The sequence below is a fragment of the Paramormyrops kingsleyae genome, chromosome 3 (assembly GCF_048594095.1).
Source record: "Paramormyrops kingsleyae isolate MSU_618 chromosome 3, PKINGS_0.4, whole genome shotgun sequence".
In the NCBI taxonomy this organism is placed as follows: Eukaryota; Metazoa; Chordata; class Actinopteri; order Osteoglossiformes; family Mormyridae; genus Paramormyrops; species Paramormyrops kingsleyae.
Genome location: NC_132799.1, coordinates 27,447,831 through 27,473,153, shown reverse-complemented (window position 1 = coordinate 27,473,153; position 25,323 = coordinate 27,447,831). Strand labels below are relative to the sequence as shown.

At 44.0% G+C, this 25,323-nt stretch overlaps 3 protein-coding genes across 5 annotated transcripts in view; 2 read left to right on the top strand and 1 right to left on the bottom strand.

Moving 5' to 3' along the window:
- Nucleotides 1-740, bottom strand: part of ccdc136b (coiled-coil domain containing 136b) — a 33,799-nt gene extending 33,059 nt beyond the window's left edge. The window contains exon 1 of the mRNA XM_023812654.2: nucleotides 459-740. The gene's annotated coding sequence lies outside the window, so the exon portion shown is untranslated. The remainder of the gene's footprint in view (nucleotides 1-458) is intronic.
- An 11,729-nt stretch (nucleotides 741-12,469) lies between these two features.
- sco2 (synthesis of cytochrome C oxidase 2) lies at nucleotides 12,470-14,344 on the top strand. Its single transcript, XM_023812643.2, has 2 exons — nucleotides 12,470-12,534; nucleotides 12,934-14,344. Exon 2 carries the CDS (start codon nucleotides 12,951-12,953, stop codon nucleotides 13,878-13,880), a length of 930 nt encoding a protein of 309 aa, XP_023668411.1. The 5' UTR covers nucleotides 12,470-12,534; nucleotides 12,934-12,950; the 3' UTR covers nucleotides 13,881-14,344.
- A 4,359-nt stretch (nucleotides 14,345-18,703) lies between these two features.
- Nucleotides 18,704-24,314, top strand: socs2 (suppressor of cytokine signaling 2). 3 transcript variants are annotated; one of them, XM_023812695.2, is made up of 4 exons: nucleotides 18,704-19,114; nucleotides 19,728-19,766; nucleotides 19,878-20,123; nucleotides 23,004-24,314. In XM_023812695.2, exons 3-4 carry the CDS (start codon nucleotides 19,997-19,999, stop codon nucleotides 23,471-23,473), a joined length of 597 nt encoding a protein of 198 aa, XP_023668463.1. In that variant the 5' UTR covers nucleotides 18,704-19,114; nucleotides 19,728-19,766; nucleotides 19,878-19,996; the 3' UTR covers nucleotides 23,474-24,314. The 3 variants fall into 3 exon arrangements, with proteins under 3 accessions (XP_023668463.1, XP_023668461.1, XP_023668462.1); XM_023812693.2 differs by lacking the exon at nucleotides 19,728-19,766 and having other exon boundaries at nucleotides 18,706-19,114; XM_023812694.2 differs by lacking the exon at nucleotides 19,728-19,766 and having other exon boundaries at nucleotides 19,106-19,213.
- Nucleotides 24,315-25,323: the final 1,009 nt, after the last annotated feature.

Here is a 25,323-nt window from a genome sequence, read left to right as displayed (position 1 = left end):
CGGCGTCACGAGAAGCGAAGCGGAGGATGTTAGAGCCGCGGCTGACGCCGGATAGCGGTAAGGCGGAGAGAGCGAGCGGGGGGGCTGGCCCGTACACGATGGTGGTGGGCGGGGGGGGGGTGGTCCTCAGAATGTGGACGCGCTGCTGGGCTGCTTCATCCTGAGGGTTAGGGGGCAGCGCTGAGGCTGAGGGGCGTCTTCTCAGCCTGCCTCCGCCGCTGCCTCTCCCCTCCGTCTGCTGGCTGTCTGACCGTGCTCACTGGCTCGCTCACCCGCCCGCGGCGGCGCGCTCTCTCTCTCTCTCTCTCTCTCTCTCTCTGCGCAGATTCCACACTACTCCTCCCCCAACTCTCCGTCACACACCCGGCGCGCTCACGCACACACATACACACACATACGCGTGCGCGCGCTCACACACACGCACGCTCACTGCCTCAAGCCCGGCACAGTGTATTTACCTTTAATGAGATCCAGACCTTGCCGATCGGCCAGCTGACAGCTAATTCTCCTTCAGTATACTGCTCATTTCTCTTCCACGATTTCAACCCTCTATCCTCTCTTTCTCTCACTCTCCCTCCCTCTATCCTCTCTCCCTCCCTCTCTCTCTCTCTCTCTCTCTCTCTCTCGCTATCTTCACACAATATTAACCATTTGGTTTTCTTTAACCAGACCTCATACGCAACTATGGATCCGATGGATCTTGCCGTCTTGTTTTTGCCATCTCCCTTGCTCGCTCTTTCTCTCTCTCTCTCTTTCCCTCACTTTCTCTCTCTCTCTCTCTGTCACATTCCCCCTCTCTCCTCGCAGTCAGAAAGCTTGGGGGAAAAAACACAATGAGAACGGGGGCCACTGTTTGACCTCTCATGCTCCCCCACCCCCCGGCAGGATAACCCGCCAAATAGCTGCATTTGTGATGTGGACCGAACGCAACCTTCCAAGAATGAGGGTGGGGGAGGGAAGGGGGGCGCTGGCAGACATGAGCAGCTCTGGGATTTTGAGGTGACTCTCCCACCTCCCTAAACACACGTTGCCACAGATGGAGAGCTGGGATGTGGCAACAGGTTCCTACTCAGGGGTGACAGATCCGTGTGGTAAAAATTAGACCCAGTGTTTGCAGAAAACCACACAAGCACATGCTCAAAGGTCGCAAAAAGAGACAAAACTAACGCGAATTACAGCCATTTGTTTTGTGTGAATGCTTCCACTGTATCCATCAGTTACTATTTTTACTATTTTTTGGAAGCTTTTTTTTCTTAAAGTAGCCCCCACAAAAATAATACAATCCATGCACACACGTCCAAAAAGTAGTCCACCCAGTTAACATATCGCTCTCGGTTACGGCAGTGGTTCAACCGCAGATAATGTTTAAGGAGAAAAAGGAAATGGTCATGTTTGAGGTGATGGCTTTGGGCTGGATCCTCGGTTTACCGCGTTCATTTCCTGACCGTGGCGAAACGCAGAGCCGACTTGCAGAAATTTTGCCATGAAACCATCACCGTTCTGTTCTGGAGTCACTCAGATGCTGGGAAATCTTCAGCCGATTAGTGTGACTCACCGAAGTGCATTGTGGGAGAAGCTGAAACGAAGGTGGTACGATTTGAATAATTCAAATAAAAAACGAGATTGCATTGCATGAGAGGGCCAATTCTCAGCACTTAATTATGCAATCAGTGCCACCGGACGGACGGACTAGTGACCCAGGGAATCCATCTGGGCAACTGGGTGACAGCCAGATTTTTCTTCCGGACAATCTCCATGTTCCACACCGCGATGGTCCAGCATGTCATTACGTAAGGGCCCCGCATAATCAGAGCAATCAGGAAACTATGAACAGCACCACAGTGAGTCTGACCTGAAGTTCTCAAGACTCTTAGGTGACGTCCAAAATACATCTGTAAGTGAGACCAAATCTGGTATCTATTTACTCATTAATCTGCATATGTTCAGCGTGACATGGTGCCATAGGCATCAAAACTGTTGCTAGGAGCCTTAAGCTAGAAGAAGTGGAGAGACATATACTGCCATACGAAGGTCAAACACCGTAACTGCATATTTCATCAAAACTGACCGAAATCACGTTTTAGGCTCTGATAAGGTCTTTCAGGTTCTGTTTTATCTTGTGACAAAATATTGGTTAATTAAAAACAGTTCCGCTGCACTCGTTTTTCAAGAACATGCTTCCTATACATACAGGTGCCCAGTCAAAATACTTTGAAGCCCTTTTTCTGAGTTTCAGCTAGTTGTTGAAATGTTTTGAAGGTCTATTGACCAACTCCCCCTGTTCAACAACTGCCTCTGGGCTCTCTATGGTCTTAGCTATAGGGTCCCACCTGCTAGCGGGCGGATGAATCTCCTCACTCACCTAAACACACATACACAGCCCTGTCTCACCACAGGACAGCTCGCACACGCTTGTGCACGCACACCCCTCCATCTATGTGCCATTAAACACCTACAAACACCAGCTAATTACCGCTCGTGTCTGTCAAGGTGCGCTCACCCACCATCAGTCACGATAGATCAAGTGATCCCCCCCCACGTTTCAACATCCAAGTTGAACCACACTAAAAGCCATCAGAAACTTACATAAGCCCCCCCGCTCCCCGACATTTACCAGGATTGCATTTAGGCAATTCGCTGCTAATTCTCCATTAAACTGCGAGCGTTTCCAGCAAGTGAGTGCCTGCCCCAGATTTATCAACAGCTCCCTCATTTGAATAGCACTCCAGACTTCGGCTAATACGGCATATCCCAGCAGCGTCAGTGACTCACCGTTCAACCTTCAGCTTTTAAAATGGAGCTGCGTTTAACTATGTGTTGGCCGCAGACGGTTGCTAGGCAACCCGAAGGCAACTGAAGTGCATCGAAGGGTGGTCATGGGCAAATACGTCCTCACGATGTAGCTGACACAGAGGTAAATACGTGTGGGGGAAAAAAATTAAGAAACAGAGGTCTACTCGTAGCCATCAAATCCCAGGGTTTGTCAAAGGTTAAGAGAGCCAGAATGAAAGCAAAAGACCAAGCATTTGCCATTTACAGCCACAAATATATAGATCATATTAATAAGTCCCAATCAAACTTCATTAAGGGTGATTTACGCACGCCGTAAAAGGTCAAAGGTCGGGGGGCCCTTCCCTCACAGGCCTCAGGAAATGGGAGGAAGTGACATCAGGAAGCAGAGCGCGATCTCACCTCCCCAACGTCTCTTCACAGCAGCATGCGTTACATAACGGCTTTTCGGAAGTCCAGTGGGGAAGGTGTTTGTGGGGAAAACCGACACAGTTATGACAAATTATATAAGAATAATTGCATAACTAAATTCCAGGCACTTTTTACATATGCAGCCGTATCAGATTTTGTGTGCCTTTTTGGGCTTTCTGTGTATATTAGAGCAATTTTTCAGCACTCGGAACATAACATAACAGGGAGTGGCACAGGTCACAGGCTACGGGGCGTGGGAGGGGTTCCCGACTCAACCAGTGTTCCCAGTAAGAATGTAGACTAGTGTCTGGGGAACTTTCTAGAGGGGCGGCATAGATGGAGGGTGAGGTCATCGCTTTCTCAGCTGGGCCGTGCATGCGCGCACACACACACAGAGCGTGGGGTCCAGGAGCGGCTTGACTCTATCTCGCTCTGAGGCTTCCCCACGCTCACCTCGAACCCCAGCTTCAGCAAGCGCTGTGGCTCTCACCATGCCGGCCCACACACCCCCTCGGCCAACAGGCTATAAAGTCCTCTGCTTCCAACAGGGCCATTTTGGGAAATGTCCCCGTCTGGGAAAAAATAAAATATACAAACCCTGCGGCTGCATACAGGTCGTTAGCGGTGTCCTCTCAGCAGGGCCCCGTGTTCAGCGCCTCCCACTGTGTCACAAACGCCCCCTCCCTGGGAGAGGGCAAATCTCTGAGGCCCCCACCACACCAATCGGCCCCTCCCCCATGACCGCCCACAGTTGGTATGTACCCCTCTTCCTCCAGATCACATAGACCTCCTTCCTGCAGTCAATGGGAGCCACCGGCACCTCTCCCATAACCTCCCAGTCAGTGTTAATCAGCAGCTGTGCTAATTAGCGAATTACAGCGGCAAATATTTTGCATAACAGGACTGATGCAGAGCACAGAAACAAAAGCCGTACTTTATCTTGCAATTTCTTGCAATTACTTGGACCGCACCGTCGTTTCGCCACGCAAACATACTGGAGCAGCCGTATTTATTGCCAGGAGAAACATGTTAACGAAAGCAGTACCAGTAAAAACTATTCTGGGATGTTCTCACCCAAGCTCTGAGATAGCTATCAGAGTTTAAGGCGGTTATGGAAAATTAAGGTCATTCAGGTTTTTTGCCATAACAGATGCCTTAGAAGCCTTTAGGTGAACAAGCATATTGTTTATTAACAAATATCCATCCATCCATGCATCCATCCATCCATACATACATACATCCTGCCATCAATTTTCTATACTCTTTTGTTCAGTTCAGGGTCATGGGGGGTCCACACCCCATCCCAGAAGCTACAGGCACAATTAAGAATTTTTTTTATTAATAATTATATTTATAATAAAAAACATACTGACATGGGTCAGGGCTGTTTTTCAGTTCCTTGGGAATATGTGGTACATCTTGGGTATATGAGACATCGCCATGGTTACCAGCGTAATAGGAGTCTGCTGGCTTGCAGAGGAAGAGCAGAAGATGGAGTGACTGGTGCCAGTCCCATCAGACAGGAGCTGTCTGTCAGGCTGTCCCAGGCATCCAGACAACCACTCCCAAGCGAAGCAGCCAGTGACAGTGGGCGGGGGGGGGGGATGGGGGGGGGGGGGTGCAGCACGCCCACCTGGTGTCAACAGAGAGGAGACGGGAGCTCAGAGCCAGCATCCACCCACACCCCCCCAACCCTCCCTCCCCCCAGACACCCACGGATAGTCCTGTTCTCAGGCCCGGAATCTACAGCAAAAGATGATGGGAGGGGGGAGGATGGAGGCGGGGGGGATTTCTGAAGATTAGCAGTGAAGTGGGTGGGTGGGGCTGGGGGGCGGATGATTGGCAGGTGAGCAGCTCGGCTGGGTCAGACCAAAGTGCCGTCCAAAATCCTCAGTTTACCAGCAAATTTGTGCATGCATGTGTGTTTTTGTGTGTGTGTGGGGGGTCGGGGGGCATCATATATATATATATATGTGTTTGCGTGCAGCCTGAGGGGGCTGTTCTTCTATATGTTCCTCACGCACATGCTGGAGAGACACCCAGCTGCTTCCATAAGGCTCAGCTGTCCAGTCTCCAGCCCCTGTCCAAGGGCACGCTCTTCCCACACATCCTCACTCACGTGCTCATGGACCATGCAGGCCGACGACCACCAGCAAGCCCACTGTAGGCAGGTAACAGGTTTAGGACCTTATGGTTATTCGGATCAGAACCTTCCGGAAGCACTTTGATGAGTGGAAACCCGGCAATGGTCACCTAGCGAACTCCAAGAGGCACTCTGTGAGCAGCTCTGTCAGCAGGTTATGTGGGTCACAGCAGAACCCCAGGATCTCTGTCAACGTCGAAGCCGTCGTGAAACCGTGTCAGGCTGATGACAGTGCTTGACAAAGCTGTGTCAGTACGTTTACGTGCATGGCTAAGTTGAACTACGCTTACAGCTCGACTACGCCATTTTATCAGACTACTGTCCTTGTCTCAGTATACATGCACGGGAGGGGAATCAATTTATTAAACGAAGTATGTCTGACTCCGCTATGATAGGTGGCGATATGGCTTTTTTCGGTTCACCTATTAGGTCACAGATATAAAAAAAATTATTAAATTAATAATAATGGGTGTGTGGACAAATGAAGTGACACAAGCTTTAATTGCGGTCTAGTTGGAAGAACAGATGCAACACGATCAGGATGCATGACAAGAAATCAAGTTTTATGTATAATATACTATGACATCACAGTATTGGAAGTTTTTCAAATATTGCGATGTGATTTTGTTGTAATAAATATTGGGGTATTTATGTAACATGTCACGCCCACAGGGGCGGGGCCACGCAGCGACGGGCAATCATCGCAATCCAGCCAAGCTACTTAACCCCAAAGCAAGTTGCAAAGGTTGCGAAGTATTGTTGCCATACCCATGACACTCACCGAGCGTTTTTCTGTCTTGTGTCACTGCCTGCCCTGCCGTCCTAGTCTGCCTTCGTCCGCCTTCCTGTCCCATCGTCTCCTCGTCTCGTAGGATTAACCAGCCCGGCTTCTGACCTCCAGTGACCAACCCGACCGTCCGCCTGTCTTGTCCCTTCGGATTTTCATGCACCTGGCTTTATCACCAGTAAATCATTCTCCTGCATTACGGGGTCTGCCTCGTCTCTGATCGCTCAACGCCACAAAACAAAGAAGGAGTTCAACATCAATTTTGGACAAACCCATCTAGGAGTGATTTAAACAGCAAGGATGAGAATGATTATGATTGTCTCAGAGAACGCATGCAGCACTCATGCAAAAGCAGTGGAGGTAAACTGCAAACTGATTTTAAACATACAGTATACGAGATAATTGTGGAGCATGCGCAGAGTACCTAGGCCAGTCTGAGTCCGATTGAATGTTTACATGCAGGAGTAAATCGACTCATAATCACATTATCTGGGTGTCTTAGTCCGACTTCAAGAAATCCGATTTAGTACGATTTCAGTTAGACTGACACTTTAAAAGTCTGGTTTTCGTCGGACTAACACAATATTTCGATTTTCTTAGTGTGCATGTAAACGTAGTGACTGAAGAGCGTCGTTCCCTAACAACAACCAAGATGAATCTATAGTACAAAGATCAGATTACAACCTGGCAGCCTAGTTTCAGAAAGGTATCTCAGCCAGAATAAACTCTGCTCTACGGAGTCAATAAAGCAGAAACAGCCAGCCTAAGGGAAACGTGCACAGAAAAACGTGCCGGTATGAACACCCCTATATGCTGATGACCACGGAGAGAAAGGCACTAAAATAATTAAATCTAGAAGTTATTTCAGCGATGTGTTTGATAAGGAAAAATGCCTGTAAGACCAGAAAGAGCGAGAAAGAGTAATTATCATCTTTCCTTGACTGAATGGGGGGGGGGCTAAGAGAATGACAGCCAGTGATTATTATCACCAAAGGCCTGAGCAGTACTTTAACTGCCACCCCACCCCCACCGGCTGACATCACCCCTCCATCAGAGCCGAACGGCTGGCCTTCAGCCCCCCCAGGACTGAAGCCCAGATCGATGGTGGTCTAGCCTGCCCAGAGGAAGTAACAACAGTGAGCCAGGACAGGTTCACAGCCCACCCAGGAAATGCTGTCAGAATCGGTTTGTTTTATTGTTTTACCGGAAAGCTTCAGTGTAAATGGCACCAAGCTTGACACTGACCCCCCCCCCCCCCCACCTCCTAACTGAGGCTAGAGAGGAATCGAAAAGGCAGGGTAAGCGAGGAAGACGACCAAAAGCTGCAGCTTAAGGCATCACACAGTCAGCCCGTGCAAACACACACACACCGGTTTGTAATTATATCTTTGTGGGGACTCTCCATTCATTTCTATGGGGAAAACTCGAATCCCATCATGACGACCTTAGCCCCTACCCAGCCCGAACCTTATTCATAAGTAACCAAACAAAATACGAGATTTTCACTTTTTTGATTACATTCACAGATCTTTGTGGGGACCTGAAACATGGTCCCCACGACATCAAAAAAAAAAGAAACAGGTTTTTATTACATTGTGGGAACATTTGGTCACCAGAGAAGCACCCTGTAATTTGGGAGTCAATTTGTCCTGCACAGAACCAGGACCATTTCTGCTGAAATCTACCAGCCCACCAGCACTGGCCCATAGTAAAACTGACACACACATTCAGATCTGCTTGCCCCCGGCCTGCTGCGGAGGAACAGCCAGACTTTAGCAATTCTGCCAGGTTCCGTGAGGAATGGTACCCCCCCAGGAGCCACGGCGGGAAAAAGGGGCCCCGCAGTTATATAAAGCCGCCATCGCGATGATGTAACACCCGCTCTGCGCTGACACGCGGCGCAGTGATTCACGACGCGCGCGGAGAGCGCCCCGAGAAGGTGCCACGCTCCAGCACCGAGCAGTGACCATCAAGGCACTTCCTCTCTACATCAGCGGGTTCGAGCCGTTATGCAATTTGACCCAATTCGTCTTTTCCTTGGATGCACAGTGGAGCTTTTCTTCGCACATAATGTTTTCTGCTGAATGGGTTGGCTTTACAGGGGAGTATGGTAAACAGAGTTCTGGAATATTCTAAGGTGGGAACTGGCCAAATGACTGGAACTAGGGATATGAATGCAGACTGCTGAAAGTGTACAGACTGAACTCGCTTTGCACAGTCAAGGCCCAAGAAGGGCCACGCTCATGTACCCTTAGACAACCAGCGTAATCTGAATCACATCCCATTTCCATGATGGCCGGTCAAATGATTTGTTTTTGAAGAGCAGTATCTGAAAGGTAAGTCCGTCATAAGGAATCCTGTTTTACTGAAAGATTTAACCCACCCTGGGAGGGCGTCTCTCCCGCTTCTCCTTGGGATGGTGTGCGGTCAGAAGGTTGTCGGTTCAGATCCCTGCGTCGGCAAAGTGATGTCACTGTCGGGCCCCTGAGCGAGGCCCTTCACCCCTAATTGCTCCAGGGACCGTGTGACCCTGCTCTCTCTGAGAATGTATGTCCCTGTGGATGAACACCTCAAATGTAAAAAAACAGGGGAGGAACTTAAAGCACATGAGGCAGAATTACTGGATTAAACTGGTATTTCGTACATAAAATTGGACTGGGCTATTCAGTGCCAGCCAGGAATGGGGGGGCTGGTCCCTCTTGTTCGTTGCTTCGACAGCTGCAAGGCTTTGCACTGTCAAAACTAACATCTCACCGGGAGAGAGGGGGCAGGAGGAGTGCGGAGTTACATCTGTGCAAGGGGCAGATTATCCGCTTTTGGAGTCGCTTAGCATTACCACGGCAACACCCCCCTCCCCCCCACCGCCTCCCTTCAGAGTGAGTGACAAACAGCACAGGAGAGGAGGGTCTGCTCACCCCATTATTCACGACAGCAGAAGCTGGCTCACCATATTTCCCATTCAGATAGCGGTATTACTTAATGCACGGCATTCTGGAAGGCCACAGACATCCAGAGGTGTCTGTGCCCAGCGACAGCCTGTGGTGATGTTGATACAACTCTGATGGGGGATTTGCCCAGGGATTGCTGTGGGGGCTCGGGGTGCCACTCCAGCACGGCAGAGTGGCACGTGACGGCTAGGGGAACAGTGGCCACCCGGATTCTGATCACCCGCTCCCCCAGTGACGTCCAGAGGCGAGGGGACTGGTCTGTCCTGGAAAAGGTGAACTGGAGATGAAACACTCAGCCTGCTGTAGAGCCCAAGGGGCTGTCGGAGGAGAAATGGAAACAGCTGAGACACCTCTCAGGACCCCAAGGTGTGCATAATCAATCCCTCACACCTGCTTTCTGGCGTACTTTTGGGAAATGTGCAAGTCACGCCATATTTCAGCTATATGCAGCAGCACCCCCTACAGGTCAGTACGGGGAGTAATGTCACAGAGACCCCGATGGAAATAAATCCCCCTTAAAGTCATATTAGTGGTTCACGGGTCAACTGCCAGAAATGAATTTATGAAGGGGGAGGGGAGGAAGGTCTGGCAAAATTGAAGTTAGGTTCAGATGAGTAATTTTACTACGTGTCTACGTGCCTGGTGATACGCTAGTGCATTTCATGGCTGTGGCTGCTGTAATCGCTCTGCATGTCGGATTGTTCACATAGCTGGCTTACGTCTGTAACACCTACACTCTCTCACACACACGCGTGCTATGTGGGTGGTCGCCTTGCAGTCAGAAAGTCAACCGGTTACTCGCTAGTGCTGCCTCTGCACATCTCTGCAGACAGCCACTCTTTTGAGATCCGTGAAACCAGGCATGGCCCCCGACACACACACGCACGCACACACAGACACCACGATACGCGAGACAGATTCAGAGGCAGTGATCGTGACACCGCAGTGACCACGTGACTTCAATACTGATCATAGTGAGGGCGACGCCTCCATAAATACGACAGGCGGACAATACAAACGCGGGAAGCGGCAGCATCAGCTGCAGATCACATCGATTACCGCTGAAGACTTTAATAGGTTTTCCATTTCGACAGCGTAAATTGAAACCGTGCCTTTATGTGTTTCATTAACATCCTTTGGAGAAACGCGTCTTCTAAATAAATTTAAAGCCTCGAACTGTACGGTTTTGCGGCATTTCTGTGTTGGGGGGGGGGGGGTACTGTATTAAGATGTTAATTTACTATTTAAGCTAATATCTGACTCATCCTCACCATTCTTTCACACGTCCAATATTCCTGTACAATCTTATTGAAAGGTTGCATTATTATACGGATGACAACCAGGCGTATGCAGGAGGTGTGAAAGCTATCATCTCAGGTCTTAAATCCACTGCAGGTACGCCTGTCTCTGGGAAAATAACCATGACCTGCTCAAAGGGCGAATTCGCTCTTCATCTGGTCACACTGAGAGCCCCGGCGCGTTGGGTCTCCTGTGTTGGGCAGCTTGTCGGAGAGCAAATGTGCAGGGATGCATCGCAGGTGTGACAAAGGGATGCAAAACCCAGCATGAAAGAGGGTTGCATCCTCCGTCGAGTGCTTTGGCAATGGGAATTCTTTGTCATGCAATTAAAGCCCTGTTGAATTTGCATGAGAGATAGAGAGTGAGTGTCGGGAAAATTAGTAAAAGAAACTATTATTCCCTCTTTACTTTGATTGCGGGGAGAGGTGTGGATGTGGGCCGCCTAATTACCGTTATTGCCGTTCTGCTCATAAATCGATAACCAAGTTTTACGTTCAAATCGCTTGTCTCTGAGAGCGTGAGGTTGCTCCAAAGTGTATGTTTGTGTATAATACATTGGTGGTATATTTAAGAGCTTGAATCTCCTCCATCCTGAAGAAGACACGTTAAGCGAGCAAAGTAGCCGGCTGATTAAGTGGATAAGGGGTCAGTAGACATTGTCGGTGTGAGTACCAGTTTGATAAGAAAAAAGGGTAGGCTATAAAAATGCAAATGAACATTCTTGAGTTTAAAATTCCGCATATTTAGCCGTTTTCCTAAGGCGTAAGATATTTTCCTAGGGTATGACAGGTATCTTGCATAAGAATATAACTGCAGCCCCTCGAGTTATAGCCTCATGTCCGTAAAAACCTCACCGCAAACCAGCAACGCATCTCGTACTGTAACAGCGTGCTACCTTGTTTATGGTACTTAGCTCAGTTTGTTTCAGTAGCTACATTTTCACCCAAATAAACATTCAAATGTTTATATTGATAATTTTCTTTGAATAAATATGTGTGCAAATGCATGCCAAGTGAATATAGGCCTACCGCGTAACAAGAAACGAAGTACAACAATAATGATAAGTAATCTTTAAAAAGATTTAGAAATACGATAACCTCGGTATTCTTGCTGTTTAATCCTCGCAATGTCATCTACAATAAATCCAATGGAGAAGCAGAGGCAGGTGGTAATTTGTTTAAACAGCGCTGATACATGTAATCTCTTTTCGCTGAGGAGTACAATAGTGCCATCTAATGGCCACCGTAAACTATTGTAAATCTTCAGTATTTTCCCAGTGGAGTTAAAAGGTGAAATGCATGTTGAGTTGATTAGATGCATGTCTTGGATGTGAATAGTGTTGGAAATGGAGAAATGCTCTTTGATGCAATGGCATATTGTTGTGAACACTGTATATTCTGACGACTACTGTTATAACAGTACATGAGTACCATAAATATATTTACAGGCCATAAAAATCGCAATTAATACTTACTAAATATTAAATAAAATAAGTTCAAGATTTCAAATTTGTGACAGATGATTTATTTCTGCTGGATGACAGGTTTTATATTGTGGACCGTAGGATTTTAAAAGATGAATAAAGAAATATAAAGTAACTTTGCCGATGTTACTACTTCTCTATTTCCCAATTTAATTCAATTGACGTTTTGTTTCAATTTCTAGTATAATATTAAAATATGTGGATCATTTTAATGAATGAAACACGTGCGAGCAAAGCTACTTCTCTCTTACATTAACACGCAACCATTATATGATTTACTGTAGCAACTAATTACTTTAAGCTCGGCCAATTTATATATTACTTTATTACTTTTTCTTTTTTAATTTTAATAATTGAACGACAAATTACATTCATTATATGAGACACCGATATCCTCAGACTTCCGGTAAAGTGACGTATGCGTGTCACTGTGGGCGATGTAGTTTCTATTTAGAAAAAAAAATCTGCTCGTTTTTATTTAAGAGATGTATTAAAATTCTTATCTTATTCTAAGTGTAAGACCTATTTGGCTTTACATTTGTTTTATTATGAAATGTGTAACTTACTGAACAACTGAATCTAACATTTTAAACAGTGAAATAGATTTACTTCGACGGCTCCCCAGCCAATCACGTGGCTCTAACTGGTAGAAGTCAGTGCAGACTTATTTCGGGTATGTAACGTGGGTTTGTTGTGTTTACATGTGTTGTGATTTGTATTTCATGACACAATGAACGGATATAACTCAGTTAAGGTCGTAATACGTAATTTACTCACAGATTTAATGATAGCTACCTTGATTAGCAGTCTGGTTCAAAAAGCATGCGTAAAAATTGGCTCGATATAAGATGTTAATGTTACTATCCAGATTGTAAAAACCTAGATTTAGTTATCTTTAGTAAGTTATTTTGCTGTTGCATTAATATATTTGTTTCCGTGGGTAAGGCTAACACAGATTACTTTCCGTTCTATATATGACATAATATTTAAGTAGCTAGCATGGCAACAAAGAGGATCATACTAAGTTCGCAAGAATAGTTATGTGTGAATGAACTAAATGTTTAATGATAAGCTTAGACTTTGTGCAGAATGCTGCGTATTATTAAGAATAGCGGAAGACAACATCGCCAGATGGTCTGTGGAAGAGTCTGGGAAACTGTGTCTAACAACACAGTTAAATCAGGTTTCACGCATCGAAGCTGCCCATGGAGACTTGGTGCTGAGAAGACCTTCATCTCCCAGCTGGCTTCCACCTGCAGACTTGGCTCCTTTAAACCAGATCTTCACTTGAAGTGCCCCAGAGGCTCAGCCCGTGTATCCCACCCTTCTCAGAGTCAACGCACCCTATCACAGGGCTCAGGGAAGCCAACCCCCAGGGTTATGTTGCGCACCCGCCTGGTGGTGACGCTGCTGTTCGGTGGGGGGATCCTGGCCGCTTGGTGGTTTGTGCGACGCGAGAAACAGCAGAAGATCCAGTTGCAGCGGATTGAGCAGCTGAGGGAGGTGGCCTTGGGCAAAGGAAACTTCAGCCTCCTGGACCACACAGGACGGCGGAGGACCAAGAGCGACTTCCTGGGCAGATGGGTCCTCCTGTATTTTGGTTTCACCCATTGCCCAGACATTTGCCCTGAGGAGCTGGAGAAGATGACCAGCGTGGTGCACAAACTGGACCAGGAGTTGGCGTTGCCATGCATCCAGCCCCTCTTCATCAGCGTGGACCCGGAAAGAGACGACGTGGCCGCGATGGAGAAGTATGTGAAAGATTTCCACCCTCGCTTGATCGGATTGACCGGCACACCAGAGGAAGTGAAGGAGGCGGGACGGGACTTCAGGGTGTACTACAGCAAGGGCCCCAAGGACGAGGACAATGATTACATCGTGGACCACACTGTTCTCATTTACCTAATCAATCCCAATGGCCTCTTTCTGGACTATTACACCTCAACCAAGGATGACCAGCAGATAGCTGAAAGCATCAGAAACCACATGAAAGACCATGTGGAGATGTCCCAAAACTGAACTGATCTTGTGGCCCAGACCTCAAACCTACATTTCTGGATTTATCCAGGAAGGTGACATTGTGTCGTATCAGATGGTTGTGTCCAATCTGCTGTAGGGCATCGTTTTCTAATGGGCTGACTTGTGTATGATTATTCTGTTTGTTTTTGTGTATTTCTTTACTTACAACCCATTAAGGCCATGCCAAGAAGAATGCATACCGGTGTGGTTAAAATTACTTTTTGCTTTACAAAGGTTCTCAGGATCAAAGAGGGTGCAGCAGCACACGGAGGACAAGGCTGCAGGAGAAATGTGCTGTTAGATGAGGTTATGTACTTATGTGTGGATGTAAATGGCAATTCATTCATCTCTGGAATTCAGCATGTGTCTGATTCGATTCTTTGGCCTGACCTGGAGGATAACGGAGATGATGCCTGGCAAGAACAACAGAAAACCAGCTATATTAAATGCACTGGCTGGCCTTATTTTAAGTTTTGATTGACTTATTTGTTAAAGTTTTCTGGAGAAATAATCTATTGATCCTCATATTCAGGGGTCTCCAACTCCGGTCCTGGAGACCAACTATCCAGTAGGTTTTCTATTCTGCCTGACTTTTGATGAGCCACACCTGCTCCTGGTATTTCCCACTTCTCTAACACTCACCTGGTACATGTTCGAGGCTGGGCCTGAGCCCAATTCAAGGGGCCTTAACAGAATGCTGATCCATCACAGGGTTTCTGCCCACTGATCTAATGGCGTCCTAGACGATGGGTCCTGCCACATGCAATCTGCACTCATTTCTGAATGATGACAGAAAGCATCCTGATCAGGACTTCGGTTTTGACTATGAGTGGAAGCCAGTGCATAGATTGGGAAAACGCAAGAAGCTTGAGACCAGACTCGAACCCGAAACTCTGAAGGGTGGAAGGGCATCTCCGCATCATCTATTAGCTGACTGGCTACATGCCCACATGGAGAACTTAATGTAGCAACAAAAGTGAAACTGCACATTTAGCAGACACTTTTGGTCCAATCAATGTATTAGTGAGGCAAATAGCACATTGCAAACATACACTGTCAGGGAGTCAACTAAGCAAAAGAGCAACTAGGCTGAATTTCCAGTGAATGTCCAGGTACAAGTGTAAGCAGTATTGGGGCTACAAAAATTCGAACTAAGCAAGAACCTAATAAGACTATTAAATCCCCAAACGTACACTATAATATCATTAAGGGAATGTAAGGAGGCTTCAGGCTACACAAAATCATGGAAAAGATGGGTGTTGAGATATTTCTTGAAGGTGAAGATGATGTCCAGACTCCCTCTCCACCTTCAAGAAATTATTTGCAGTTGCAATAATCGTGACGCAGAAGTGAACATATAGTGTAATATGGATGCTCACACTCCCATTTAGAGTTGTCTACTTGCACATCATTTAATGTCATTTAATGGTACACATATTATGTACATATTATATACATACAGATATATATATATCAGCATGTCTCCATAAATGAGGAAGCGTCTACCGAGATACTGAAATGGATCTGAACAGTGCGTGGTAAACAGAGTAGACATCTTTACGAGTTATACAGAGGCACAACACGCGGCCAGTTAAAATTTTTGGTAAAGTAGGAGACGTCTCAAATACTGCTTCGTGCCCCAGGCGCATCTAAGGAATGTGCGCTCTGCTTTTTCGCCACAGGGTGGCGGTAGTGAGCCGTAATTTGCAATTTAAGGCCTACAGTTACTCACAGTATTAACATTTCGGGAATTATTAGAAGAAAAAGAAGACTAATTATTTGAAGTTTTAAACCAATTATCGAATACACGTTTATGTTCTGAACTGAACCTTTTTCCGGGGCCATGAATTAAAGTCCATCCATTTAACCATCTTTCTGCTTATCCAACACACGGTTTTGGGGACACTAAACCTTTTTTTGTTGGCGGGTGGGCTTCTTACATTTCTCTATTAGAACTACTGACGGGGGATTCAGGGTAATGGTCCGGCTTTTTGTTTTCAAGAGGGCGCAAAAAAGCAAGTATACCCCGCTATAATAGGGGCAAATGCCAGTAAGAATAAAATTGGATGTAGAAGGAATATTTAAAAGTCGGGTAATGAACAAACTGGTGGTACAGTGAAGAGAAGCTGCCCACAAGTGAGACCGGTAAAGGAAGCAGTGTTGCGTGTTGTGTGTCAGTGCGGAATGCGGAAAACCGGCTTTATACTTACGGTGTGAGTGAGCTGTCAGATTCTCAAATAACTGCAATGTGTAAGGATTAACCATTTTCCTAAAAACGGATCACCATGAGAATATTTCTTTCCTTAATACGTTATACGCACCGACTTTGATCTGCGGAATTTGATCCTTGTATTCACTACTGATCTACCGAAAACTAGATCGTTATCATGAAGTAGCCCATTAAGACTTTTATTAAAATTATAAATATGAATCTGGTATTATTTTGTTTATCCTCGTATGTTTAGAAAATTGAAGTCCACAGTTCCCCAACCTAGCCTCAAAATGAAATGATGCCTTTGTGCATCTTACCACAAATAGACATAAAATCGTTGAATGAAATGAAGTCTTTCTCCTTTCCACCCATTAAATAATGCATTCTTTTGACTAAAACCATGCTCGCTAAATAGCGACGTTTTACTGGGCTGCGATGGGAGAGCGTCCAACACTCATACATTTCCACGAAATACCCTACGGAAACTCCTGTTTTCCCAAAACAATTTTTCTAGGAATCTTAAAAAAACCTGGAGGGATTACAAGTATAGGATGAGTGGAATAGTCTAGTAGCTGTCATTTAAAGCAGCCTTGAACTATAGTGAACTATCCTCTACGGTATCTTTACGTCACGCTTTAAGACATTATTAAACTGATTTATGTTACATTGTAAATGAATGTTAATTTTGAGTTTAGATTCAAGTCAGCACGTGTTTCAACTTCTAAAGATGTTTTAGTTTTATTTCACTTTAAAACCATTTCGATCACATATTGATTGCCAATAGGCCTACATTTCAACGTAAACCTATGAAGTGTATTATTTTGAATTTTCTTGTAGGCTTAATATTAGTCTGCTTTCATTGTTTTTTTCCACTTTGATGTGTTCTTTCATTGTGCAAATAGTTAATATTTTCCTGACTACAAACACGATGAAATGACGGACATTCATGTATCAGCTTGCTGGATTATATGCAATTAGCTTGTCACGGCTCATCAAACGCCGCACATTTTCGAAATGTTACAGCTGAACAAGGGGAAGAAAAAACACGCGATTAATAAATAAAGTATAACACAAGAAGCTCAACGCAGGGTTTTATAACGGCCCAAAAAATCGGCGTGGAATTCTGACATAGCCTGTTCTGATTTAACAGCATCAATATATGCCAGAAACTGAAGTTAGATGGAGATATTCTTTTCCAGAGGACGGTATCCGACGTGACGAATTTGGTGAAAACTGTACACTTAAGTATTGTTTGGCAAGTCGGCTTAAAATAAAACCGAAATACGTCTGTTTTCCACGGAGTGGATTTCTTCAGAATTTGTAAATAAGTGAATTAATATTACTGGGCAAGAATATAAAACGAGAAAATGTGAGATATGAGAACAACAAAACTGCTCATCCCCAAAATTCAGCCTTAAAAGACGTGCGCGGTATATAGCGGTGTTCACTGCAGATTACGACTGTATAAGAGACAGATTTTCGTTTCTTTGATGCTTAATCAGATGGGGGCCTGTGTAACATATTTTCAACTGATGGACTAATGCTTAAAAAAGCTATTACATTGTGATGTGACTTACCAATATTCCATGTCTATGAAATATCACCAAATCGCGTCCTTGGTGATAAATAGGTCTGAATGTTCTGTACGTTTGGATACGGCAAAAAATATATGGTGTGTATGGATTCAAGGATTTTATACCTTCAAAATATTAAATTATTATCCTAAGTTTACGGCACCGCTATTCCCTTTGTTGTTGCGCTTTTCGTTTACGTTATACATCTTATACGATATTTTGAACTGACGAATTAAACTGTATTATGAAAAGTATATGAGACACAAAAACGTGTGTTTAATTTAGATAACAAGCCGTTTTTCTTGGTTTCTTATAGCCAATTTAAAAGTAAAAGTGTCTTAAGGAAGTATTCTGGAACAAAATCTTTTAGGTTTTTGTAAAAAGTTTTGACACTGGAACATAAATTTTGTTTTACTGTTATACAAATCGGTGATTCCTGAAAAATAAACTGATGCTAATGTGTAGCTATATCGCGGCGGCTTTTTAAACGGCACAAGCTGCGCTACAAGAACAACAAATTAATTTAAGACCTGGTAAAAATATAAAATATAAATCTGAAATGCGTAAATGCACGTCGGTTTGATTTTGTTTTGTGTATATTTTAGGCTTATTTATGTACTTAAACATAAACAAACCGGAGATAGCGTCCTCTGGCTTTGTACATTAAATACATTTTTAAATTAGAAATCAGAACGGAAATGTTTGTCTCCAATTGTCATATAGTAACAGATTAAGGCATTCATTTTAATGTAAAAAATATAATAAAGCTGAATGGGGACGTAAATTGGAATATCGCGTGTCGTGAATAGTTACATTATACTTCAGCTGTTAGTTTTTGGGTAGCGCCGATCATAAGGGAGTTGTAGTCTTGCAAGTCATGGCACTTCAAAGAATGTGGCCAGACATCTATTCCATACGTTATTTGCCAATTGATTTTTCATTAATTTTTGTCATATTTGAGTATCAGTACTCGATATGCGGTCGAATGGGACGTTTTCCTGGACTGCATGATATGGAACCACCTTAAAAATATCTCGCTCTCCGTCACGTGACGCGATTCCTGGAAAGTTCTTGGAAATCGGCCTCTTGTGTTCAAAACGGATTACGGGTAGAAAAAAAGACACCAAAGCGAAGGGGACGATGGTGCTGAAAACGCGGCGGAGCGCGGGGCGCTGGGGCCCCTTTTTACGCTGTTAGTTTGCACGGTGCTTTTTTATTATTATTATTGACATTATTGGAAACGTTACTCCGGACAGCGCAGACATCCGACCGTCCCGGCCAGACACTTGTCATTGTTCCCCCGAAACCCAATCCGGCTGACAAAAAAGGAAATGTTGGGGTTAATTTGCATTGTGCGCGTTATTTAGACAGGCTGCTTAATTCGCACCAGGCGTCTCCATGAGAGAATAAGCGCGCCTGCCGACATGTCCGTGCAAAGGCTGCTTAAGGTGAGGATTGTGATTTTTTTTTTTGCCCGGACTTTGAATTATATGTCTTGGACTTGGTCTAATGAGATCTGTACCATTATAATGATCCTGATATCTGAGGTAAGGTTGCTTTTTATTCTCCTGGGGGGAAAAACAATGTTTATTACTGTCTCGAGCAGTAGTAAAATGGCTCGACCACTCTGATAAGAGGTAATTATATATTTATAACACCTTGCATGATAACTCTTCCTGGACATTAAACCTAGGGTTATTTATTTATGTACTGTTATTGCTGCGGTTATTCCTAGGCTAGTTATATGAAACAAATTCTGTCACGACTGAAACGCGACAGGCACAGCAGGACGCAGAATGCGTTGGCTAGACGTGGGGTTTAGGTGTTGGGATTCTGCGGTGTCGGTGTACATATAGAATTGTATTAGAATGCAAATTAAACGGGTTCCCAGAAACAAAGTTATTTTATTTCAATAGCCTAATGCTGCAGGTATTACAAGCATTTGTTCAAACAGAAACACATCTTTAAAAAAGGAAGTGAAGTACAACAGTTGTATGTACCCTGTCTCATATCTGATTTTATATTTGATTTTGTTTTTTTACTATCGAACTTGTCCGCCAGATGCGCCTTCAAACCTGGTTGAGACGTGTGTGGTCCAAAGTATGTCTTATCTACTGCATTTTGCGTCAGTGTCTATAAATAGTGTCTTGACACATACCTGTATAGGGAATTTTGTAATATACTAATACATAAATCCCGCTTTTGTTATAGGTGGAACCTACGCCTCTCAGACTGTTATCAAATTGAATGGACGATACGGGAGTGTATACTTTGTTGGCGAGCTGTTGGATTCGTTGGATGTATTTCGGCTTTCTTCCTGGAGTTTTCCAATGACCTACCATTCCTCTGACTCCACGGAATCTATCGAGAATCGAAGGAGATCTGAGACCGGATCCCGGGCGCTAGATTCCGATCAGAACCGCGTCGCCGCAGCTATGAGGGAGCTGAAAAAAACAGGTAGCCTACTTCTATCTACTTCGGTCCTATAATAACGGTTCAGACACAGCGTTTATTATGGGGTCATTGCCTGTGTGGAAGGTGTCCTCCTGCATTCTCGTGCACACGCTATATATCTTATGCTTCTTATGTCAAATTAATTTGTATATTTCAGTTAAAGGTATATCTCCTCGTCTACAAATATTCCCATTTAATTCATCACTACCCATGTATTCGTTTTTTCCCCACAAATATAATATATTAACGAATACCAATGAAACGGCGTCACAAAATATGTGATCTGTGCTTTTCCCTTTTCGTGATTGGCTTCCCGCCACACCGAAGAAGTACATGCATGTACTGAGAGCATTTACTTCCACCGGAGTATTCAGTTATTTCTGTTGTTCTTTCTCTATTAACGTTTGCTTATTATTTCTGAGGAACGGACGTAATTTTAAACCAAAAACTCACGTTCTTGCATTTCTTTCTTAAATTATAATATTGAGATTTAGGCGTATTGTGTGTGGGTTTTCAAATGTCTTCGTGTATCTTCTTTTCTTGGAGTTTGAGATGGTGGGAAAAATAAAAGAGTAAAATTTCCGTCTCCTAACTTTTAACCAGTTCCGCGGAATTTTTCTTGGAATTGATCTCGCATGTAGTGATACTCCAGGAATGAAATGTGGTTCTTGACTGCAAATCTCTTAGAATCTTTTTCTGATACACAAACCTCACATGAATAATAGATAGGGGGAAAGGCGCAGTGAAAAGCAACTGAGACAATACATATGCATAAATTCATCTTTTTGTAATTCAGCGTGTGCGTTTTATTTTATTTAAAATCAGTTGCGTTTTTAAAAATCCTTTTGGTTGATCTGGTGGGTATGTACAATTAAACGGGTAAACAATCCACCTGCAAGAAGCATATCAGGGCTTGAATGGTGGCTAATCTCAAACGAAGGTGCTGGCTCTGTTTATCTCCGTGAACGTTAAGCATGTATTGACCTGTGTGCTGGAGGGCACGATAAATAAAACGGAGCTACGGTAAGGCCAGATCTGGCCCGCAGCCTGCTGTTCCTGCTTGAGTAGGATCGGCAAACTTTCATTTCATTTCTTCTAAATAATAAACAAGTCATAAAACTTTAACAGGCAAAGAAAGAGGTTAATTACATTGGAAACAAATCCAGACAAATGTATGTGTTAAGCATTATACATGATTTATTGCTGTACTACTTTTCTGAACTATGTCCTTTACATTTACACTAGTGGCCAAGATTGTGGAAACGCCTCGCATTTTTGGCATCACGCTTTAAAATTGCTAGACGAATATTGGCGGTAATGTTTATAAACAATCAAAGCATGTTTACAAATATCATACATTGGACGATTTAACTAGAGTATCTGGAATAAAGTTTTACAATCTCTAATAATTGTGTTTCCACAATTTTGGCCACTAGTGTACGTAATGATTTTACTATATTTTAAGTGTAATCTCCAGTGCTCCTCATTTCCTTATAGCTTTTTAATCAAGACAGCCATTTACAAAGAATGGGAAGCATTCCACTAAATATTACGGTTTATATTAACATTATAGTAATAAATTGGCACTAGGTTTAAACTATGACTTCATTTCCAAGAACTCAGCTCTTACCAGGTTAAATAATGAGAGGATGGATGGATGGATGGATGGATGGATGGGTTTCCAGTATTATATGTATTTCCAATATGTTTGTGAGCTTTGTTCTGGAATTAGCACCCCACTGTGAACCTGGACCTTGTAGATGTAAGACACCATTTCATCGTTTTCACACAACCATGCATGTTTCAAAGTGCTATTCCATCCAGGGCAGCTGAGACACTATGATCAAGCAGCATTCAAAAGGTATATTAACTGTCTATTTTTTTGGCTGGAAGACAATTAGCAAACGGACGGGATAAAGACAAAATGATGCTGCCGAATAGCGGAGGACCTGTTCAGGACAAGGTGTGAATCTGGGAGGGAAGCAGGTGGACCTGCCCTTACCGTGTACAAAGGCTGCTGTTATTAAAAAATAGGGGGGGGGGGTCATTTTGTGACTGACCATCTAAATTGCGTCGTCTTGGTATGCCGACATAGTGCACCGTCTTATTTATCTGTGTTCTGCTTGCTCAGTGCTAAACGCTGCCTTGTCGCTCCTGTTAACCGCTAGTTGAGCAGCCTGCACCTCCGGCGCAGCGTCGCGGTTTTTTGTTCAGCTCCGCATTCCTTTCCTCATGTGCAGACAAGAATAAAATTTACCACGGCAGTATATGACCTTTTTTTCTTTTTACTTTTTTTTTTTTTTTTTTTTACATTAAACACTACGAGAAAGTCCCTGAGCACGAGTTCATCCCATCAATTAAATATTTTATTCCCAGTTGTCTGTTTCCAGGTTTCTTCTCCTCGGAGTTGTCTGTTAGAGAAATAAAAACCCCTGAGTATTACTGCAAAGAATTCCTTGGTGGTCTAATGAGTGTGGCTCATATAAAAATTATAATTTAAAAAAAAAGGTGGTTAACATTTATATGTATTTATTTGCCAGACTCGTTTATCCAAAGCGACATATAGCCGGGATAGCCGGTCTCTGGGATAGCCAGTCTCCGGAGCAGGTGGGGTTATGGGTCTTGCTCGAGGGCCCAGCGGTGAGATTGCTCTGCCTTCCGCAGGATTTGAATCGGCGACCTGGTAATTATGAGCACAGAGTCCTGCCCCACAGAGCCACACTCAGCACCAACTTAAAAAAGACTAAAAACACCATTTTTACTTTTTTTTTGGTAATGCAACCCCAGTAAACTGGACAGGGAAGCCTATGCTGCGCCGCAGTGCACTTTCGTTTTGTAGGTGGACACTGGCATGTTTATCTCTCTGGTTTGCTTCCTCTCTAGGCTGGTACTGGGGTAGCCTCACTGCCAACGAAGCCAAAAAGATCCTTCAGGACGCCTCAGAAGGTACCTTCCTGGTGCGTGACAGCTCCCAGCAGGACTACCTGTTCACCATCTCTGCCATGACCTCCGCGGGGCCCACCAACCTGCGCATAGAGTACAAGGATGGAAAGTTCAAGTTGGACTCAGTCGTGCTGGTGAAACCGAAGCTGAAGCAGTTTGACAGTGTGGTGCACCTGGTGGAACACTATGTTCTCCTGTCCAGGACTTCCTGGAAGGGGTGCGGTGGTGACCCTCTGGTTCCGCCAAATGGCACGGTGCAGCTACTCCTGACCCAACCCGTCTATGCGACCTTGCCCTCACTACAGCACCTCTGTCGCATCTCCATCAACAAAGCCACCAGGCAGGTCCAGGAACTTCCCCTGCCCAATCGGCTGAAAGACTATTTGAGGGACTACGTCTATCACGTGTGATTGGAGAGATCACTGTCACATGACAGGTGGCATCTTCTGAGATGTGGCTATGTAGCTTTGTGTATATGACAGTTTTATGTCTTATTTTGTAGGGTTTTTTTTGTACTGTGATCAAATAAGGAAAAAAAATCTAAATTGATTTTATGTGATGCAAGTGTATATGAACCAGAAGCAATATTGAGAAGTCACAGCTCAATATCTGTGTCTGTTATACTGTTCATTTTGAAAGCCATTTCCAGACCAGTGTGTGTCCCATACTCTCACTGATCTGGGATACATCACACTTGCACCTTTTTCTACTGCCTTTCTGAATATATATCCAGCAAACCTTACATTTATCTCAATTTTCCTGAAAAGAAGTTGAAGTGTCTGACTTGAATATGAATAGATGTGTTTTAAACTGTATCACATCACATGGTGGAAGATACTACAGATCAACTTATGTTTTTTTTTTGTCCAAGTACTGGATATTAAAGTCATTAATTATAAACACCAACTTGAATTTATTTCAATCCGCGATTGGGTGTATTTATTTAGATGTCGGTTTAAAAATATTTGAAAGAGTAGAGTAATGCATGTTTTAATATTGTAGGGTAAGGTAATCCTATTGTGGATGTATATAATTTCTTTCTAATTTTGGTTTGTGAATATCCTTTTTTAATTTAAACCTTTTTAATGCCGTCCATGGATTCATAATTCTTAACGTTTGCACACTACAAAAACAAATGAATCCAGGCACAGAAGTGCGCAGCCGGTAACACCGTTTGTAATCCTGAAAGCAATCGTTTACGGAAAAAAAAATGTGAGAAATAAAATTACTTTCAGTACCATCATTAACAAAGTCTCATTTTCTGTTTCGGTATCCCGTGTCTTACAAACAAGTTAAGGGAAGATTGTTTGTTAATGATTATTTTTAAACAACAACTACTATGTTGCAGACAGAAACTAAGCACGGCATCTCGTTTGTAAAATTACGGATTTCGGTAATGGTAAGTACTGTACTATTATTTAGCTCTGATTATTTTGATTATCTCCTCGATCCGCCCCTCAGCCTCGCCAATGAAAAAGATGATTTGTTTAACCCATATGCTCGTACTCAGTACTAATCGCTGATGGCCAGTGTGGGTGTCCTGAAATCCGCAATTTTATTGTGTTCAGTAGTCAATCGGATTGAATATTAAAAATTTGGTATTTAGCTGGATTACAGTCAAGTAGGGTGACTTAAACCTAAATAAAGACTGTATTACCAGTCCCAGTGATCTGGGATCGATGTAGATCAGCTTCCTCCTTGAGGGCAGACACATAGTTGTTGGGAGTTACTCTTTTGTTGTCATTTATGAGACTATAATTCTGTAATTAATTAGTGCATGTCTGTTGCCTCTGAGGAAGATTATCTGCAAGATGAACAAAGCTACATATTAAAAAGTAGCCCTGCCAGTAAACCAAGTTGACGTTAGAAGATTATTGAAACTTTCTAAGCTTTCAGTACTAGTACGTTCCAGGAAGACCACATGGTACGATCGAGGATGTATGTGGGATAAACAGGGAATGGCGTTTAATGCCGTTAGAAACCGATGCAGGTTAATTATCCAGAGCATAAGTACGTCCTGGTGGATAAGCGTAAAAACCAGCATATACTGGGAAGTGTTAGAGTTAAACGAGCTCCAGAAGGGTGGGGTTCATCCCCCATGATTAACTGTAAAATATGCAACTCTAGAACTGGAAAACACGGGTAATTAACACATACTTAAATCCATGTATTTATGGTGCAGGGCTGCATAACATAAGCTGCCGTTTCAAAATGTTCCGTTTTGAATAATTTCGATGTTTTCAGATTGGCACCAACGACG

Coding starts and splice junctions, on each gene's coding strand:
- sco2 (XM_023812643.2), top strand. CDS start 12,951: ATGCTGCGTATTATTAAGAATAGCGGAAGACAACATCGCCAGATGGTC.
- socs2 (XM_023812695.2), top strand. CDS start 19,997: ATGACCTACCATTCCTCTGACTCCACGGAATCTATCGAGAATCGAAGG. Junction 20,124..23,003: donor GAGGGAGCTGAAAAAAACAG/GTAGCCTACTTC, acceptor CTTCCTCTCTAG/GCTGGTACTGGGGTAGCCTC.